At 42.4% G+C, this 21,824-nt stretch overlaps 1 protein-coding gene across 1 annotated transcript in view; it reads right to left on the bottom strand.

Moving 5' to 3' along the window:
* The window catches only part of kif6 (kinesin family member 6), a 177,414-nt gene that overhangs the window by 70,803 nt on the left and 84,787 nt on the right, over positions 1 to 21,824 (bottom strand). The window contains exon 13 of the mRNA XM_023995100.2: positions 16,161 to 16,352. Coding sequence (XP_023850868.1) covers positions 16,161 to 16,352 — 192 coding nt within the window. The remainder of the gene's footprint in view (positions 1 to 16,160; positions 16,353 to 21,824) is intronic.

The raw sequence follows: 21,824 nt of genomic DNA, 5'->3' as shown, positions 1-21,824 counted from the left end.
AACCGTCTAAAAAGCACAACAAAGTTAAAATGGGAATAAAATGTCAGATATTTTGTATTTATACAACAACGTAATGTGTTATCACTGTGCTTAATCTAATAGCACTTCCAATTGACCTGGATTGCAGTTGAGGTTACATTACAAGTGATCAATGCATCAGTGCAAGTGATCAATTCAGATTCGACACAGATTATTACAGCAATTGTGAAGCTCTCCACAGACCTGCGACCTTTGCATGCTACCTTGAACCCTTTCTATGATTACATAAGAAGACATTTATAACCTCTATATGTGGCCACGGATGTGTTACTAATTTTAAAGGTTGAAATAAATACCGCTAAATGAGTTTGTAAGATAACTTTAGGCTATTTACTGTGTTACAAAAGCAATGTTGAATTGTGTTCGGTTGACAGCGCAACCAAATATCAACATTTAAAGGAGATCTAATGATTGGATAGTTTCATCTGAGCCACTCATCCAATTCTTGAACTTTTATTTTTGGTTTAGTTGGCGACATGAATCCAACATACAGTATAATGTGTTAACTTGTCGAGGTAAATAGGCTATTTACTGTATTGCAAAAGTGATATTGATTGTGTTTGGTTGTCAACACAACCAAATATCAACATTTGAAGGTGAGGTATCTTTTGTGCCACTGACTTAGTCCGGCTTTAATTCCAGTTTGATTTACCTCTCCATCTCAACAAAAAAACCTAAGTAAAAACAAAAGCTGTTGATGACTTTGCAAATGCTCCAGTATATACCGTAAGCCTAAACGGCATCATTGTCACGCCCTGACTTTAGTTATATTTGTTTTCTTAATTGTTTTGGTTAGGTCAGGGTGTGACAAGGGTGGTTTGTTTAGTTTTTGTATTGTCTAGTTTTTTTTGGTCTTGTCTAGGGATTTTTGGTCTTGTCTAGGGTTTTTTCGTCTTGTTTAGGGTTTTTGTTTATCTATGGGGATTTTGTATGGTCTAGGGGTTTGTAGGTTTATGGTGGCCTGAATTGAATTGGAGCCTATTTAGGTTGCCATTTATCATGTTGGTTTTGTGGGTAGTTGTTTTCTGTTTTGTGTGAGTACCTGACAGAACTGTTGTGTTTTGTTCCACTTTAGTTTTTTTGTTTCAGTGTTCAGGTTATAATAAACATCATGAACACGTACCACGCTGCGCTTTGGTCTAATACTTCTTCCTCAAACGAACATCGTTACAATCATTGATGATATGACTTATAAAGTATGTTACATTTTATATATTCCGTTAAACCTACCCTTTGGAATGACTTTGATAGCAACAATTTACTTAAGAGATCTCTCAATAAACATTCTCACAATAACACATTGGTAGTAGTCAGTGACAAATATCAAAGTTGGGCTTGGTAAAACCCTGTATGGGAGACCAAATAAATAGCTCTCCAATAGGATGTGCTGCCCAAAATGTTGTCATTTTGAACCATTTTATGAGTCTGAAGGTACATACTCTGCCTTCTCGGTGGGCCCGGAGCGAAACCGGATGGCTCAGGTTAGTGTCTGTAGTAACATAGCAGGCATAAAAGTAAGTTCATATTTAAGTTCTTACTCAGCACTGTCAACACTTTGTATAAAACACTTGTATAAGCCATAAAATGTGCATTCTTCCTATTTCCACTCAGCACTACAACAAGCACTGCAGCAGTAATGAATGAGTAGGAACGTGTATCGATAGGCTTGCGTTGTTATTATTAGCAGCTTGAGTCTTTTTTAATATCGAAATATTTCAGAATATTTCACTTCCTCTGTTCATAGGAGTAACAACATGAATTTGTGCATGAGGCAGAAATAATGCGGTGCGACTCGAGTTTCGCCATCAGCTGGGAAGACGGTGTCCCTTTTTGTCTGTGTCAGTGGAGGAAAGGGACTTGAATAAGGGGTTGGAATAAGCTACGTAGCCAGGGTGACATAATTTGTCTGATTCTCTGTAATAAAGGTATGGGAATAATAATAATAATGCATTTTGTAAAGTGGTTTCTTGCATCAAACAACACAACAACATTTTTCAGTCACCTCCTTATCTGAAGGACAAGTGGATAAACAGGTCAAGCCCTGCATTTATTTTTCAAAAGTCTCATGGAATGTAGCCCTACATTGAAAATCACACTTTGGCTGCTACTGTAGGCTGAACGTCAGAACAGCTATTTCAATGTTAGAATGTTACGGGATGAATTTTCTCCTTGGTTTTTATGGTAGGCCAATCTGGTAGGCCCACATTATGATCAAACAGCCACAGTAGCCTACTTGACAACTGTTAAAACTAACTTAAAGTGGGTACAGCCTCAGTGTTCACAGTAAATGCGCACTGGAAGTTTACAGAATAGACTGACGAGTTTCAGAAGAAAGTCTTTGTTTCTGGCCATTTTGAGCCTGTAATCAAACCCACAAATGCTGATGCTGTGACATCTGCTCCTGCTACGCCCCCTGATGTTCATCTGTTGTCTTCTTGACCTGCAGTTACTCCCCCTGTACACTCTCTCTCTCTCCCACTCTGTGTGATTGCGTGGTTGGAGACAGGTGTGCTGGAGTCAGAGCAGATCCCTACCAGCTGCAACTCGTTCCATAATCAAGACCTCTACAAATACTCAGTCCTGCCACTTTGTAATCTCTGCTCAGTCAGTTCATGATTCTAGGCGTTTATGATTATTCAAGATCCTGTTACTCTGCCTGACACCATTTATCCTCTCATTGCAGTTACCGCTCTGTCTCTGGCTCCTGTGTCCTGTTCCACATCTCATCACCCAACTACCTTGCCCTGGATTATACTCACCACCACTACCTTGGATTCCCCTCAGGACCTGTTTACCCTGTTCTACTCAGTTAACTCCAACCTCAGTCTCCACATCTGGTTTTTCTACAACTCATCTGAGCTTCCCCGGATCTGCACTCCATATCGCCCTGTGTAACAAATATTTTGGTTCATTCATCCCTGTTTCCTCATCTGAGTCTGCTCTTGGGTTCCCCTGTGTCGTTCCCGCTTAACAGATGCTCCAGATACTCAACTAGCCTAAAGAATGCCAGTTTTATTGCTTCTTTAATCAGAACAACATCTGCAAAAGGGTTTTCTAATGATCAATTAGCCTTTTAAAATGAAACTTGGATTGGCTAACACAACGTGCCATTGGAACACAGGAGTGATGGTTGCTGATAATGGGCCTCTGTACACCTATGTAGATACTCCATAAAAAAATCTGACGTTTCTAGCTACAATAGTTATTTACAACATTAACAATGTTTACACTTTTTCTGATCAATTTGATGTTATTTTAACAGACAAAAAATTTGCTTAAAAAAAAAACAAGGACCTTTCCAAGTGATCCCAAACTTTTGAAATGGTAGTGTAAGTATTTTTGGGGAGTATCTGTACTTTACCATTTATATTTTTGGCAACTTTTACTTTACTACATTCCGAAAGAAATTAATGTACTTTTTACTCCATACATTTTCCCTGACACCCAAATATACTTGTTACATTTTGACAGCAAAATTGTCCAATTCACACACTTATCATCCTTACTGCATCTGATTTGGCAGACTCACTCAACACATGCTTTGTTCATAAATTATGTTGGAGAGCGCCTCTGGCTATCCGTCAATAAAAATAAAATAAACTTGTGCAGTGCTTAATATAAGGAATTTGAAATGATTTATCTTTACTTTTGATACTTAAGTACATTTTAGGAAATTCCATTTACTTGTGATACTTAAGTATTGTTAAAACCAAATACTTTTAGGCTTTTACTCAAGTAGTATTTTACTGGGTGACTTAATTTTACTTGAGTCATTTTCTGTTAAGGTATCTTTACTTTTACTCAAGTATGACAATTTAGTAATTTTTTCAGCACTGGAACAATTTACACATGAGTCTAACTGAAGACTCAGGAATAGAATGTGCTGCAATGGGTTTAGATGGCTCTTTTTCTAGTTTATAATAAAACCTAGAGACTGAAAATGGGACACCAGCCTGCTTGTTCCCTTGACTCTGCTACTATCAGCCAATCGTCCAGTTAGGCCAACACACTCAGCCCCTGGCCCCTCATGAAAAGATGTGAGGCGAGAGGGAGGACCAAAAACACGTAGTCTATGGCCTTGTCATGGAACCCCAGAAACTTTATGACTAGGACACATGAAAATATACATCCTTTAGGTCCATGGTGGTGAACCAATCGCCGGGATGCACGAACTGTAACAGAGAGCTAGTTTTTGAGCATTTTGAACTCTGAGATGTTTGCTGAGGACACATAAGTCTAGAACGGGGTGTAAAGTTCTGACCCCTTTTTGGAACCATGAAATACCAGCTGTACCAACCATCCTGGATCGACATAGAAATCACTCGGATTGCCCGCATCTGGAGACGGGAGGATATTCCCTCTAGAGGTCTTTACGGATCCACCACACCGAGCGGGTTCAGATCCAGAATTCTGAATAATATCACGGGTCTGGGTCAGATCTGATATGATTGTCATGGGTCTCAGGTATGTGTAATGTTAACTGACTTGTCCGGAAGGACCCATATAGATCAGAATGTGACTGCTGCAGTAGAGAGAAATTGTATAATTTATGCTGCTGCTCTTTGCTTTTCACGAGAGTGGCGCGTGTAGCTTGTTGTTCTTGGCCAATCATAAGTCATCAAAGCGGCAACAGGCTACAGTCATACAGCCTCCGTGTGGGGCAAAAGTTAGGATATCTAATCAATGGAAGATGCAATTAAAATGATGGAATTTCAAGTTAAAGGAGAAGGATAGGCAACAACAACCAAGAGCCAACAGGTAGGCTGCTACTTTATATTCTGAATGAAGTTGTTTGTAACTGTGTAGGATGAGAAAGCGCATGCAGCCTCAATTAGCCTAGCTAGCTAGCTTAACTGCTCGGAGGCTGCTTCATCGGAGGTGCCTGCAAGCACCGCTTGCTCCACTCCTTTCAACTCCAGGAATTTGGAAATAGGAATGTGATTGCCATAACGCTGATAGAAAGATAATACACTTAATTCGCCCCAAGTTATGCATGCTAGCCAACGTTAGCCATGATGGCGCTTCTAGTCTAGCTAGTCTCTTTGACCGCATGGTCTGTTTAGAATAACCAAATCGACTTAACGCTAGCTAAGTATACTAAACAACAGAGCTACCCAAGCAATTCCACCGTTAGGAAGCCGGGATAGCTAATATTAGCTAGCTTGCCTCTGCAAGATTACCCACCTGGCTAGCACACTATGCAGCGCTTGTTAGTTATCCTGGTCTCCAAAGTCTACGTAGTACCGGATCACTAAGGAATCCGGAATAGCTAGCATTAGATAGCTTGCCCCGGCAAGATAGCCCACTTAGCTAGCACGCTATGCAGCGCTTGTTAGCTAGCCTGGTCTCTCAAGTCTACGTAGGACCGGATCACTGAGGAATCCGGAATAGCTAGCAGTAGATAGCTCGCCCCGGCAAGATAGCCCACCGAGCTAGCACGTTATGTAGCGCTTGTTAGCTAGCCTGGTCTCTCAAGTCTACGTAGGACCGGTTCACTGAGGTGGGTCCGGGACCCTTCTGGGAAGAGAGGCAAGCGGTGCATAACCAAGGTAGACACAAGCGGCAGGGAGATACCCACAGAACCTTGTCGCCCTCTCTATTCAAGTAGCCTCCTGTAAACGGTGACAGAGCGCACAGGAGCCGGGAGACATTCGACCCAACCAATGACTCAATCCATCTCCGCATCCCACAACTCAGACTCAGCCGAGGTACAGGCACCCGGGAGAGGAAGTCACTTCCGGAAGTCTGCAACTGGACTTTGTTTCAAAGTTATGAAGAAATAGTCCTATTTGTATGCCTAGCAATCACAAATGTAGTTTTTGAAGCACACTTGTATAAGTCTCAATCACAAATGACAGCTCCGATAAACCCCCTATCGGTACCTGCTATTACATGCGAGCAGGGCTTACAGCAAAGAATGGACCTGCCTCGCAGATGTAATTCCACTCTCTGAAATGTCATGACATCCCAGCAGGCAGAGACCGCAAGTCATCATAATCCTGCCATATTGCAGGAACACCCCGTCTGTCCGTCTCTCTTCTTTATGCACTAAAAAAAACAATATGGGTGGCGAGGAAGAAGATACAGTCGTATGTTTGTCAAAAGACAAATTAATCCGGAGTGGAAGGTAAGAAGGGGCCAAGCGTATGACAGCTCAGAACAGATCGCAGGGTCTAGACTGCAATTGAAAACACAGAAACCTACGTTCCCAGAGGTCAGGTACAGTTTCACCACTCAATGGATGTTACAACTGTATCAATACTAAATGTTTGTCTCTTTGTTATTGTAGTTGTGGGGGGGCTTAGGCTGTCTAATTCAATGTTATATATTTGTCTAATGGGAATGACTGAGCACTTCATAATGGTCATTTCACCGCATATTTAGAGGTGTTATTACTGGTGACAGCTGAAGAAAGGAGACCGACATGATAGGCCTAAAGTAAGGGTAGCCTACACAGGGCTTGGTTTTAAATCATATGAAACAGTAAACAAGAAATTGTTAAAGGAAACCAACGTCTACAGTAAAAAAAAAAGTTACCCGCATCAACTCATCTCTCATGAAGGGGGTTTTATGCACATCGAAAATGGGAGCTGCCTAAAATAATGTAGGCCTACAATACATTCATTGACATAAAAAAAGTATTTGCCCACTTTCTGATTGTATCTATTTTTGCATATTTTTGATTCTGAATGTTATTAGATCTTCAACCAAAACCTAATATTAGATAAAGGGAACCTGAGTTTACAAATTTTTTAAATGATTTCTACTTAATTTATTTATTATGAACAAAAATATAAACGCATGAAACAATTTCAAAGATTTTGCTGAATAACAGTTCATATAAGGAAATCAGTCAATTGAAATAAATTCCTTAGGCCCTAATCTATGGATTTCACATGACTGGGAATACAGGGGCGTAGCCACGGATGGGCCTGGGAAGGCATAGGCACCCACTTTGGAGCCAGGGCAACCCACTGGGGAGCCAGGCACAACCAATCAGAATGAGTTTTTCTCCACAAAAGGGCTTTATTACAAACAGAAAAATTCCTCTGCAAAAAAGTTGACTCAAGATTTCCAAAAAGCACCCGTAAACACCTGGATGATCATCAAGACTCTTGGAAGAATGTTCTATCGACAGATGATTCAAAAGTATCACTTTTTCGATTGCAGTCACATGCAGTGTGTCGCCCACAAATGGCGCTGAGTTACAGTAGTTCACTTAATTTTTGCGTTGTTTTGTATCCGTTTTGTTTAAATATAAATTATGACTCTCTTATATGTAAAACAGAATCCCACAATTTGATGTGTACACTTCTCCATGTGATTTTAGGCTTCTTAATAAAACATAATTGAAACGAAACTGCCAGAGCAGCAGTTTTTTACACAATGAGATTGACAACTAACCTGTGCTTGGCACAAAAATATATATAATCCACCCAGTCTTCAATGGACTTTAAGCCATGAAAAAGTCAAATTCTAACAAAAGGAAAACCCTCTGGACACTCACAGTTTTAGAAGAAGCAAGCAAGCATTCCTCAACTATCTGTTCAATCTGCGTTTGAAACTATTTGTTTGAAGTCTTCCTGTGCACTTGAAATACGGTAAGACAGCAGGACAAATGTCTCCTGAAGTGTGAAACAAAGTGCTCAAACATTCCAGAGCAGACTTATAAGTTGGTGAAAATGGGTTGCGTGTACATTGTCCGGGGGCACTTTGCTATATACTAAGTAGGAACACAAAGCCTACAGAGTTAAGATGGGAGGCAGTACTTTGTCATCCATGGAGAAGAGGCTTGTGGCTTGCGGCATGTTGACATTCAATAACATTGATGTTGGGAGTAACTGATGGGTAACTTGTAACTTATTTGCTGACTGGACACTTTTGACCAAATCACCATACTACAGGTGACATGAACAATTTACTGATTTCTTTGTCATGCAGTCAGTCCATCCTTGCCAGGGAAACAAAGTTGTAATGTCTGAGGATTTGGAAAATGAAAAAGGGATCAGTGATGGCTAGAAGGTTGGTGACGTCGACCGCCGAACACCACCCGAACAAGGAGAGGGACCGACTTCAGCGGAAGTCGTGACATAATCACTAGTTAACTACACATGGTTGATGATATAACTAGGTTAACTAGCTTGTCCTGTGTTGCATATAATCAATGTGGTGCCTGTTAATTTATCATCGAATCACAGCCTAATTCAACTTCGCCAAATGGGTGATGATTTAACAAAAGCGCATTCGCGAAAAAAGCACAATCGTTTCACAAATGTACCTAACCATAAACATCAATGCCTTTCTTAAAATCAATACACTGTCACATCTGCTCCTGCTACACCCTCTGGTGTTCATCTGGTGTCTTCTTGACCTGCAGTTACTCCCCCTGTACACTCTCTCTCTTCCTCTCCCTCTCTGTGTGATTGTGTGGTTGGATACAGGTGTGCTGGAGTCAGAGCAGATCCATACCAGCTGCAACTCGTTCCATAATCAAGACCTCTACAAATACTCAGTCCTGCCAATTCCAATCTGCCAGATCGTAATCTCTGCTCAGTCAGTTCATGATTCTAGCCATTTATGATTATTCAAGATCCTGTTACTCTGCTGTGCCTGTTTCCCTGCCTGYCARRGTTTATCCTCTCATTGCAGTTTACCMCTCTGTCTCTGGCTCCTGTCTCCCGTTCCACATCTCACCACCCAACTACCTTGCTCTGGATTTTACTCACCACCACTACCTTGGATTCCCCTCAGGACCTGTTTACCCTGTTCTACTCAGTTAACTCCAACCTCAGTCTCCACATCTGGTTTTTCTTCAACTCATCCGAGCTTCCCCGGATCTGAACTCCATATCGCCCTGTGTAACAAATATTTTGGTTCATTCATCCCTGTTTCCTCATCTGAGTCTGCTCTTGGGTTCCCCTGTGACGTTCCGCTTAACATACACAGAAGTATATATTTTTAAACCTGCATATTTAGTGAAAAGAAATTCATGTCAGCAGGAAATATTAACTAAGGAAATTGTGTCACTTCTCTTGCGTTCAGTGCAAACAGAGTCAGGGTATATGCAACAGTTTGGGCCGCCTGGCTCGTTGCGAACTGTGTGAAGACCGTAATTAATTTGCCAGAATTTTACATAATTATGACATAACATTGAAGGTTGTGCAATGTAACAGCAATATTTAGACTTAGGGTTGCCACCCGTTCGATAAAATACGTAACGGTTTCACTGAAAGAATAAACGTGTTGTTTACGAAATTATAGTTTCTGGATTTGACCATATTAATGACCAAAGGCTCGTATTTCTGTGTTTATTATATTATAATTAAGTCTATGATTTGATATTTGATAGAGCAGTCTGACTGAGCGGGTGTAGGCAGCAGCAGGCTCATAAGCATTCATTCAAACAGCACTTTACTGCATTTTGCCAGAAGCTCTTAGCAATGCTTGAAGCACAGCGCTGTTTATGACTTCAAGCCTATCAACTCCCGAGATTAGGCTGGCAATACTAAAGTGCCTATAAGAACATCCAATAGTCAAAGGTATTTAAAATACAAACGGTATAGAGAGAAACAGTCGACGCGTCATAATTAAGATAATAATTACAACCTAAAACTTCTGAACGGGGAATATTGAAGAACTGGGAATATTGAAACACCAGCTTTCATATGTTCTCATGTTCTGAGCAAGGAACTTACATTTTTTTACATGGCACATAATGCACTTTTACTTTCTTCTCCAACACTGTGTTTTTGCATTATTTAAACCAAATTGAACATGTTTCATTATTTATTTGAGACTAAATATATTTTATTTATGTATTACATTAAGTTAAAATAAATTGTTAATTCAGTATTGTTGTAATTGTCATTATTTCAAATATATATATATATATATATAAAAATCGTCAGATTAATTGGTATTGGCTTTTTTTGGTCCTCCAATAATCAGTATCGGCGTTGAAAAATCATAATCGGTCAACCTCTACACTCTACCATAAAGGCCTGATTGGTGGAGTGCTGCAGAGATGGATGTCCTTCTGGAAGGATCTCCCATCTCCACAAAGGAACTCAGGAACTCTGTCAGATTGGCCATCGGGTTCTTGGTCACCTCCCTGACCAAGGCCCTTCTCCCCCAATTGCCCAGTTTGACCGAGCGGCCAGCTCTAGTAAAAGCCTTGGTGGTTCAAAACTTCTTCAATTTAAGAATGATGAAGGCAACTGTGATCTTGGGGACCTTCAATGCAAGAGCAATTTTTTGGTACCGTTCCCCAGATCTGTGCCTCAACACAATCTTGTCTCGGAGCGCTGCAAACAATTCCTTCCTCCCCATGGCTTAGTTTTTGCTCTTACATGCACTGTCAACTGTGGGACATAATATAGACAGGTGTGTGCAGTCATGTGCAGTCAATTTAATTTACCGCAGGTGGACTCCAATCAAGTTTCAGAAACATCTCAAGAATGATCAATGGAAACAGGATGCACCGGAGCGCAATTTTGAGTCTCGTAGCAAAGAGTCTGAATTTAAAAAAAAATGTATTAGCAAAAACATCTATAAACCTGTTTTCACTTTGTCATTATGGTGTATTATGTGTAAATTGATGAGGAACATTTATTTTTTAAACCAAATTTGGAATAAGGCTATAATGTAACAAAATGTGGAAAAAGTTCATTTCTAATTGTATCATTTTAAAAATATTTTGTGTTAAAATAAAGACAATTATATGTGCCTTATTTGCGTAAATAATGTGGGCGTATTTGCACATATGAATAAATCAACTTAAAAAGTGGAGCATGGCTGCAACCACCAAAAACTTGCTCTGTCTAGACCTGCCTGCACTCAAATGCGATGTCTTGCCTACCTCATTAATTACTGTTGTTCTCACGTTCTGATGCATAATTCAACAAGTGTGTCAATAGCAGAACACCATTTGATTAAAAATCAACACGCTTTGCTCTAGAGTACACCTACAGTTGAAGTCGGAAGTTTACACACACCTTAGCCAACTACATTTAAACTCTGTTTTTCACAATTCCTGACATTTAATCCGAGTAAAAATTCAATGTCTTAGGTCAGTTAGGATCACCACTATATTTTAAGAATGAGACATTTCAGAATAATAGAAGAGAGAATGATTTATTTCAGCTTTTATTTCTTTGATCACATTCCCAGTGGGTCAGAAGTTTACATACACTCAATTAGTATTTGGTAGCATTGCCTTTATATTGTTTAACCTGGGTCAAACATTTCGGGTAGCCTTCCACAAGCTTCCTACAATAAGTTGCGTGAATTTTGGCCCATCCCTCCTGACAGAGCTGGTGTAACTGAGTCAGGTTTGTAGGCCTCCTTGCTCGCACACGCTTTTTCAGTTCTGCCCACACATTTTCTATAGTATTGAAATCAGGGCTTTGTGATGGCCACTCCAATACCTTGACTTTGTTGTCTTTAAGCCATGTTGCTACAACTTTGGAAGTATGCTTGGGGTCATTGTCCATTTCGAAGACCCATTTGCGACCAAGCATTAACTTCCTGACTGATGTCTTGAGATGTTGCTTCAATATCCACATAATTTTCCTCCCTCATGATGCCATCTATTTTGTGAAGTGCAACAGTCCCTCCTGCAACAAAGCACCCCCACAACATGATGCTGCCACCCCCATGCTTCACGGATGGGATGGTGTTCTTCGGCTTGCAAGCATCCCACTTTCTCCTCCAAACATAACGATGGTCATTATGGCCAAATAGTTCTATTTTTGTTTCATCAGACCAGAGGACATTTCTCCAAAAAGTACAATCTTTGACCCCATGTGCATTTGCAAACCGTAGCCTGGCTTTTTTATGGCGGTTTTGGAGCAGTGGCTTCTTCCTTGCTGAGAGGCTTTCAGGTTATGTCGATATAGAACTCGTTTTACTGTGGATATAGATACTTTTGTACCTGTTTCCTCCAGCATCTTCACAAGGTCCTTTGCTGTTGTTCTGAAATTGATCTGCACTTTTTGCACCAAAGTACGTTCATCTCTAGGAGACAGAACGCATCTCCTTCCTGAGTGATATGACGGCTGCGTGGTCCCATGGTGTTTATACTTGCGTACTATTGTTTGWACAGATGAACGTGGTACCTTCAGGCGTTTGGAAATTGCTCCCAAGGATGAACCAGACTTGTGGAGGTCTACAATCTGAGGTCTTGGCTGATTTCTTTTGAGTTTGAAGGTAGGCCTTGAAATACATCCACAGGTACACCTCCAATTGACTCAAATTATGTCAATTAGCCTAATTTTCTAGAATTTTCTAAGCTGTTTAAAACCTCTTGTCACTACAGGGGGTGCTGTTTCAACTTCGACATTTAGCGTTCCCAAATTAAACTGCCTCGTACTCAATTCTTGCTCGTACAATATGCATATTATTATTACTATTGGATAGAAAACAATCTCTAGTTTCTAAAACCGTTTGAATTATGTCTGTGGGTGAAACAGAGCCCATTCTGCAGCACATTTCCTGTCAGGGAGTGAGATTTCAGAAATTGAGGTCCCTGTTCTGAGGTCAGTTTATAAGTCCCCATGTAAGCCATCSGGCTACATGCACTGCATACGTCTTCCTCTAGATGTCAGTAAGCGGGGAMAATTTGAATGGAGTGGATTGCGCAATCTGGGACCCRWTATAAGCCRGTGGAACGGAAGTAGCGTTCTTTTCAACTGGGCGTCTGGCGCYTCAGGGACATCACAATGGCCTCCTGCAAAGCTTTCGTTTTAGCAGTTCTGTATCTCCGGTCATGTTTTTATTCGTTATAGTTGTTAAAGACATCATAAGGTAGTTAATTTAAACCGACTTATAGCAGTTTATAGCAGTTTATTGCGATTTTCCTGGAWTTCTRTGTGATGCGCTTTCACGAGTTGGACACCTCTCCAGTGGGTGGCTAACGTTAGCGGCTATTTCGACAGGACAAGAGGACATCTTTCAACCCAAAGACGATTGTTCTGGCGAAAGGACACCTTGCCCAAGATTCTGATGGAAGCTCGTCCAAAAGTAAGAGCTATTTATGATGTTATTCCGTATTTATGTGGAAAAATGTAAAAGTGTTTGGTCGCCATTTTTGCAGGCACTGGTCTGGCTGTAACGCACACTGTATGTCTAGTAACGTTAATTTTAAAAATCTAACACAGCGATTGCCTTAAGAACTAATTTATCTTTCATTAGCTGTCCAACTTGTATTTTTTAGTCAAGTTTATGAATAGTTTTCGATTAGAATAGGTGCTTCTCCAAGATGGCGCCGGACAGATTGCTCTAAGTTTTGGCCACTATTCTCATTGTATAACCACGATTTGTGCCGCTAAATATGCACATTTTCGAACAAACTCTATATGCATTGTGTAATATGATGTTATAGGACTGTCATCTGAAGAATTCTGAGAAGGTTAGTGAAAAAATTAATATCTTTTGGTGACTTATACTAATCGCTATGTTTTTGCTTGAATCAATGCTGTTGTGATGTTTGCTATTGTGGTAAGCTAATATAACGTTATATTGTGTTTTCGCTGTAAAACYCTTAGAAAATCTGAAATATTGTCTGGATTCACAAGATCTGTGTCTTTCAATTGCTGTACGCTGTGTATTTTTAAGAAATGTTTTATGATGAGTAATTAGGTAATACACGTTGCTCTCTGTAGTTATTCTAGTCGCTTTGGTGAGATTTTGTGATGGTGGTTGCAATGGTAAACTATGATTTATACCTGAAATATGCAAATTTTTCTAACAAAACATATGCTATACAATAAATATGTTATCAGACTGTCATCTGATGAAGTTTTTTATTGGTTAGTGGCTATTTATATCTTTATTTGGTCAAATTTGTGATAGCTACTGATGGAGTAAAAAACTGGTGGAGTAAAAAAAGTGGTGTCTTTTGCTAACGTGGTTAGCTAATAGATTTACATATTGTGTCTTCCCTGTAAAACATTTTAAAAATCAGAAATGATGTCTGGATTCACAAGATGTGTATCTTTCATCTGGTGTCTTGGACTTGTGATTTAATGATATTTAGATGCTAGTATTTACTTGTGACGCTATGCTAGGCTATGCTAGTCAGCTTTTTTACTGTGGGGGGTGCTCCCGGATCCGGGATGAGTACCAACTAAAAGTTAAAGGCACAGTCAACTTAGTGTATGTAAACTTCTGACCCACTGGAATTGTGATACAGTGAATTATATGTGAAATAATATGTCTGTAAACAATTCTTGGAAAAATGACTTGTGTCATGCACAAAGTAGATGTCCTAACCGACTTGCCAAAACTATAGTTTGTTTACAAGAAATTAGTGGAGTGGTTGAAACATTTGTTTTAATGACTCCAACCTAAGTGTATGTAAACTTTCGACTTCAACTGTATATATAAACTACATGACCAAAAGTATGTGGACACCTGCTCATCAATCATCTCATTCCAAATTCATGGGCATTAATATGGAGTTGGTCCCCCCTTTGCTGCTATAACAGCCTCCAGACTTCTGTAAGGCTTTCTGCTAGATGTTGGCACATTGCCGCTGGGATTTGCTTCCATTCCATTTGTCCTCTCCAAATACTACCGCCGCACCATCGAGAGCGTCCTGACCGGTTGCTTCACAGCCTGGTACTCCGTCCATGACCGCAAGGCACTCCAGCGGGTGGTAAAGACGGCCCAGTACATCACTGGGACCGTGCTCTCACACATCCAGGACATCTACTCGAAATGGGGCCTGAGGAAGGCACGCAGCATCACACACACTCCAGCCACGAGTTTTTCACTCCCTTACCATCGGGCAGACGGTATCGGAGCATGAGGTCTGATAACAACAGGCTAAGAGACCGTTTATATCTACAAGCCATCAGACGGCTGAACACTTGAACTGGACTGACCACCTGCTCTGATTCATCACACATATGTACTCACTCATGCACACACACACACACACACACACACACACACACACACACACACACACCACACACACACACACACACACACACACACACACACACACACACACACACACACTGAGTAGGAACACCTTCACCTTTTGCCCTCAAAAGAACCTCAATTCGTCAGGGCATGGACGCTACAATGTGTCGAAAGCGTTCCACAGGGATGCTGGACCATGTTAACTCCAATGCTTCCTACAGTTGTGTCAAATTGTCCTGAATGTCCTTCTTGATACACACAGGAAACTGTTGTGTGTGAAAAACCCAGCAGCGTTGATGTTCTTGATACAAACCAGTGTGCCTGGCACCTACTACCATACCTCTTTCAAAGGCCCTTAAATATTTTGTCTTGCCCATTCACCCTCTGAATGACACACATACACAATCCATGTTTCAATTGTCTTATGGCTTAAAAATAATGTTTTAACCTGGCTCCTTCCCTTCATCTAAACTGATTGAAGTTGATTTAACAAGTGACATCAACAAGGGATCATAGCTTTCACCTGGATTCACCTGGTCAGTCCATGTCATGTTTCTGTTATGTTCTTAATGTTTTGTACACTCAGTGCTACACACACATCACAACTGCTGCTACCAGACTGCTATTATACTGCTCAATTTATACACATACCCCAACCCCTTCCCATATACACATGGAAATAGTGGACTATAAATTGTGCCTTCCTGTATTTTACTTATGCTAAAATGTTTATTATTCTACCGTCATTTACATCACGTTCGTATTCTTATCTTTTCTTATTGTTGTTGCATTGCCGAGAAGGAACCTGCAAGTAAGCCTTTCGATGTATACCATGTCTATCCCGTAATTATATGACTAATACAACTTAAAACTAATACACAACTAAAATCGTACAACTGTTTAGTTTCTCTGCACAAATGTGCATGTGATAAAAGCATGTTAAAAACACCATGTAAGCATGAGTCTCTGCTAGAATGTGAGTAAGCATTCCCACTACATGGCCAACTTGCAAAGTACAAATTGGCTATACTGGGAAGTGAACATTTATAAAAACAGATTTAAACCATGTAAGGTTATGGTCAGTCATACGGTATGGTTAAAGTATAGATTAGTATTAAAATCATATTTTTTAAATGAATTATCATACTTCTGGATTTGCATCCTGACCCGATGGTGACAGAAAATCCGCATACCTCTTTCCCCATAAAGAGTGGGTGGCACTCCATGGTCATTCTCAACTGCCTCGGTGTCTCCTGCCAGTGACGCTGTGTATAACCTCAAAGGACTCTGGGGGTCCAAGGGACGGCCATTGGAGACGTTGGCCAGTTGAGCAGCAGCGTCCTTGGATCTCCTCTTCTCCTTCTTCAGAAGGCTCACCAGGATATCTGTGATGCTTAGGTTAAAGAAAATGTATAGACATCCTCTTTGGGAAGAAATGGTTGATGGGTAACTTATTTTTTTTCAGACTTTTTTTTTAAAACTGAAAACGCACACCTTAGTTAGCCGGGTGGTGGGTACCATACATAGCAAGTAAGAGAGGAAACACACCAGAGCTACGGGTTGAGTGCCTTTGACCAGGATTGTCTGTCACTTTCAGTTAATTTTCACATTTGTTGACATCCAGCAGGTGGTTGCTATAACACACTGCAAGCAATAGGATGGCTACCAGCTGGTTTTATCAATTCATCGCCGCAGTGTGTCTGAGCCATTAGAGGAAATGTCTATCCTCACAAATGTGTAACAAAATATCTCATCAGTCTGGTTTGAGGTAGAGATAACAGTCAGGTTTAAAGTTCAAGGTATAGGCCTAGATGGCATATGGAGGTAAGGAATGGGACAAAATAGATACTCCAATTTCAACACAACTGGCAAAGGGCATTCTGTCTTAGAGAAAGGGAATTTCCATCTGTCAATATATCACAGAAAAACGAAATTAAGTTTCCACGAAAAGGACAAAACATATTTTGAAGAATATCCCTGGTCTGCCTTGCACTGTGAGGGACATCACATGGAGATGAATATGATATGCGGCTCCCCTTACAACACATACTTCAAGACAACAGGGGCAATAACCATGGTTTCCTTTGACATGGAGGAAATGGCACGAGCACGCTGTAGTCTTTAATATGGGCCAGGCTGACACATGCGTTCTCTGACCTTACCGGCTCAGTGAGATGTCCTGGGAATAGGGTGCCATTTGGTACCGTCAATATTATCCAGAAGATTAGGGTGCCATTTGGGAACTCCGTTCTGCCACCTCTGGTCTTTGGTTCACCATTGGGGGGTGAAAACATCTGAAAACCTACCTCGTCAAAGAGTATCTTAAATAAGACATCTCAGTCTTATTCTGCCCCATAAAATGTTTTAACTTGCACTCGTCTTTTCCTACTAGTGTAACCAATGTGAAATGGCTAGCTAGTTAGCGGGGTGCGCGCTAATAGCATTTCAATCGGTGACGTCACTCGCTCTGACACCTTGAAGTAGTTGTCCCCCTTGCTCTGCAAGGCTTTTGGGGAGCGATGGGTAACGATGCTTCGAGGGTGGCTGTTGTCGATGTGTGCAGAAGCTATACTGTTACACTAGCACTGACTTTGCTGATAACTTCATTATTGAGAAAAATGTACTTACGACTGTGATATGTGGTAGTCTCAACTAGCAATCTTAAGATTAATGCATTAACTGTAAGTTGCTCTGGATAAGAGCATCTGCTAAATTACTCAAATCTAAATGTAAATTTGGGATGCAGCCCTTGTCTGGTATGAATTACCGGAGAGAATAGGAGCCGTGAAGGCTGGAGAGAGCGTGTCAAGATTCCAGAGCATCTTCTCCTGATGAGTCTTTTTTTTCACATTTGTGCATGCGTGCATTTGTGTGTGCGCACATTTGTGAGTGTATGTTTGCGTACAAATGTGTGTGTGTGTGCACATTTGTGTGTGTGTGTATGACAGAGTGAGTGAGTGCAAGAGAGTGAGTGAAAGACGAAAACACTCCGATCCTGTTCACACTTCCAATCCCACGACATGTTCCACCTGGCAACAGAACAGCACAAACTTATTCAACCCATTAGTTCAATTTACTGTAATGGTTTCCCTCTGTCCCATCTACTTCAAACCCAATCCATTGGGATCAATCAAATGTTTTGGAGAACCTTGCACTTACTGACAGTCTATATGTAGTTTATGCATATACAAGCACACAGATGCAAAATGAACAATACATTCATTTTTATTTTTAATGGCTGTCCTTGAAAAGAAAAGTCCAAGCCCCTTGATTTACCAAATGAAAAGGTTGTTCATAGGCTGACATGCTTACTGCACAACGGGAATACACATCTGTTCCCTGCACTGCCAAGAAGAAAGGAAACAGGGCCAGGGAAGGTAAATCCATAAAATACAGACTGTCAAGTACCCTTTTTTTTTTTTTTACCTATAAACTGCTGACTGCTCAAATAACTCAAGACTAAAGCAAAAAATAAAAAGATCTTCCAAGATTTAGGCGCTGTCCTTTTTTTTTTTACGACACAAGCACCAGGTTGCATTCCATCAAAATATACATTCAATATTTAATCAAAGGCTTGTAGTAAAGTACACACGGAAAATAGCTTATTTTCAAAAACTGCCTGTGGTTTCACAAAAGAGTACCGTGTTGTTGATGCCTGGGATGGCATCCAGTAATTTACAGTCACCACATTATTTCGTTCCCTGAGCCCGTTCTAGTTTTGCCTCATCAGATTTTCAAACATCTTGTTTTCACACCTACCAAAAGTAGGTTGGTCTACATAGATAGATGATGTACATCTCTCAATCAAACAAGTTATCTAAATGTCCAGGTTTATGTCAGGATGATTAATGTCCCCCTATGTAGGGCGTCTGCAAAGTACTACTCATTTAGCTGTCATGCAGATGTAATCGGGAACAAGAGTGTAAAACTAATTAAATGGAACCAAAACAGTGTCATAACTCTCATGGCCCTGTACGTAACTCAACTACAACATAGTCCCCGACATAATCAATGAAGATAAAGGAAAGCAGCATTACGAGTTCACTCAAATGCTGTACCAGAGGTTTGGTACCAGTACCCCCTGTATATAGCCTCGCTAGTGTTAATTTACTGCTGCTCTTTAATTATGTGACCAAAATTTTGGGATTTGACTAAATACCTGTTAAAACCAATGAATCGGGTGGGCATTCTAGTTTCTATATTTCTATGTTTTCCATTTCTTTGTTTTTGGCCGAGTGTGGTTCCCAATCAGAGGCAGCTGTCTATCGGTGTCTCTGATTGGGAATCATACTTAGGCAGTCCTTTTTCCCTCTTTCTGGGCCATCTCTGCCCAGGGTATGAACGCCGCCCACTCCCCCGGCCGCTCCTGGCAATAAGAAACCTACCCACATCCTGGATTACTCTCTCCACCTGCCCGTTACTCTCGTGGTGAAAACCTGAGGTAAGGCTGACCGAGACCACCAGACGTTCCATGAACGCCCTCCAGACCCTTGACGTGAACTGGGGACCTCGATCAGATACTATGTCCTCAGGCACCCCGTAGTGCCGGAAGACATGTGTGAACAGGGCTTCCGCAGTCTGTAGGGCCGTAGGGAGACCGGGCAAAGGGAGGAGACGGCAGGACCTAGAAAACCGATCCACAACAACCAGGATCGTGGTGTTACCCTGTGAGGGAGGAAGATCCGTCAGGAAGTCCACCGACAGGTGCGACCATGGCCGTTGTAGAACGGGTAAGGGTTGTAACTTCCCTCTGGGCAGGTGCCTAGGGGCCTTGCATTGGGTGCACACCGAGCAGGAGGAAACATAAACCCTCACGTCCTTAGCCAAGGTGAACCACCAGTATTTCCCACTAAGACAGCGCACTGTCCGACCGATAACCGGCTGACCAGAGGAGGGTGACGTGTGGGCCCAATAGATCAAACGGTCGCGGACAGCAAACGGAACGTACAGACGCCCAGCTGGACACTGGGCTCTGAACGTAACGCCCGCTCGATGTCTGCATCCAGCTCCCACACCACCGGTGCCACCAGGCAAGAGGGTGAAAACGAAATGGGTAAAGAACATGGCCCACCTTGCCTGGCGAGGGTTCAGTCTCCTCGCTGCCCGGATGTACTCCAGATTGTGGTGGTCCGTCCAGATGAGAAAAGGGTGTTTAGCCCCCTCAGGCCAATGTCTCCACACCTTCAAAGCCTTGACTACAGCCAACAGCTCCCGGTCCCCCACGTCACAGTTTTGTTCCGCCGGGCTGAGCTTCTTTGAAAAGAAGGCACAGGGGCGGAGCTTCGTTGGCGTACCCAGGCGCTGAGAGAGCACGGCTCCTATCCCAGCATCGGACGCGTCCACCTCCACTATGAACGCCAAGGAGGGATCCGGATGAGCCAGCACCGGAGCCGAGGTAAACAGAGCCCTCAGGTGACCAAAAGCACTGTCCGCCTCAGCCGACCACCACAAACGCACCGGTCCACCCTTCAGCAGTGAGGTAATGGGAGCTTCCACCTGATCAAAACCCCGGATAAACCTCCGGTAGTAGTTGGCAAACCCTAAAAACCGCTGCACTTCCTTTACCGTGGTGGGAGTCGGCCAATTACGCACAGCTGAAATGCGGTCACTCTCCATCTCCACTCCTGAAGTGGAAATGCGGTATCCTAGGAAGGAGACGGACTGTTTAAAGAACAGGCATTTCTCAGCCTTGACGTACAGGTCATGCTTCAACAGTCGACCAAGCACCCTGTGCACCAGGGACACATGCTCGGCGCGTGTAGCGGAGTATATCAGAATGTTGTCGATATACACCACTACACCCTGCCTGTGCAGGTCCCGGAAAATCTTGTCTACAAAGGCCTGGAGGACTGATGGAGCATTCATCAACCAGTACGGCATGACGAGGTACTCATAGTGCCCTGAGGTGGTACTAAATGCCGTCTTCCACTCATCCCCCTCCCGGATACGCATCAGGTTGTAAGCGCTCCTGACATCCAATTTGATTGATGATTTGGTTGATGCCTCGATAGTCAATACACGGGCGCAGACCTCCATCGTTCTTCTTCACAAAAAAGAAACTCGAGGAGGCAGGTGAAGTGGAGGGCCGGATATACCCCTGCCCCAGAGATTCGGAGACATGACCCCACGAAATAGTGGGGTCATGACAGGCCAACCAGGGTAGGCCCAGCACCACGGAAAACACAGGAGAATCAATAAGGAAGAGACTGATTCTCTCCTTGTGACCCTCCTGCGCAACCATGCCCAGTGGAGCGGTGGCCTCCCTAATTAGCCCTGACCCTAATGGTCGACTATCTTGGGCATGCACAGGGAAGGGCATATCCACAGGAACAATGGGTATCCCTAAACTATGTACAAATGATCTGTCAATAAAATTCCCAGCTGCGCCTGAATCTACGAGCACCGTATGCTGGGAATGCGAGGAAAATTAATAAACAAAAACATGTGAGCAACAGGGGGCTCTGGGTGAGCCTGGTGCCGACTCACCTGGGGTGAGCCTGGTGCCAACTCACCTGGGGTGACACGAGAGTGCCCTGCCTGCTGCCTCGACTCCCAGAGGAACCTCCCTAGCACCGACCGGCAGTGTGCCCTCTGCGGCCACAGATGGTGCATGGAAGGCCCCTCCTCTGGTCGCCCTAAGTGCAGCACCTCCCAGCTCCATGAGCGTCGGAGCGGTGGTGCTGGGGGATGGAACCGACAGACCCCGATCTGGACGTCCGCGTGTAAGCAGCAGGTTATCCAGCCGGATGGACAGGTCCACCAGCTGTTGGAATGTAAGAGTGGTGTCCCTGCAGGCCAACTCCCGACGGACGTCCTCGCGCAGACTGCACCGGTAGTGATCGATCAAGGCCCTGTCG

This window comes from Salvelinus sp. IW2-2015, linkage group LG10 (assembly GCF_002910315.2).
Source record: "Salvelinus sp. IW2-2015 linkage group LG10, ASM291031v2, whole genome shotgun sequence".
NCBI lineage: Eukaryota > Metazoa > Chordata > Actinopteri > Salmoniformes > Salmonidae > Salvelinus > Salvelinus sp. IW2-2015.
This window is presented reverse-complemented; position numbering and strand designations above follow the sequence as displayed.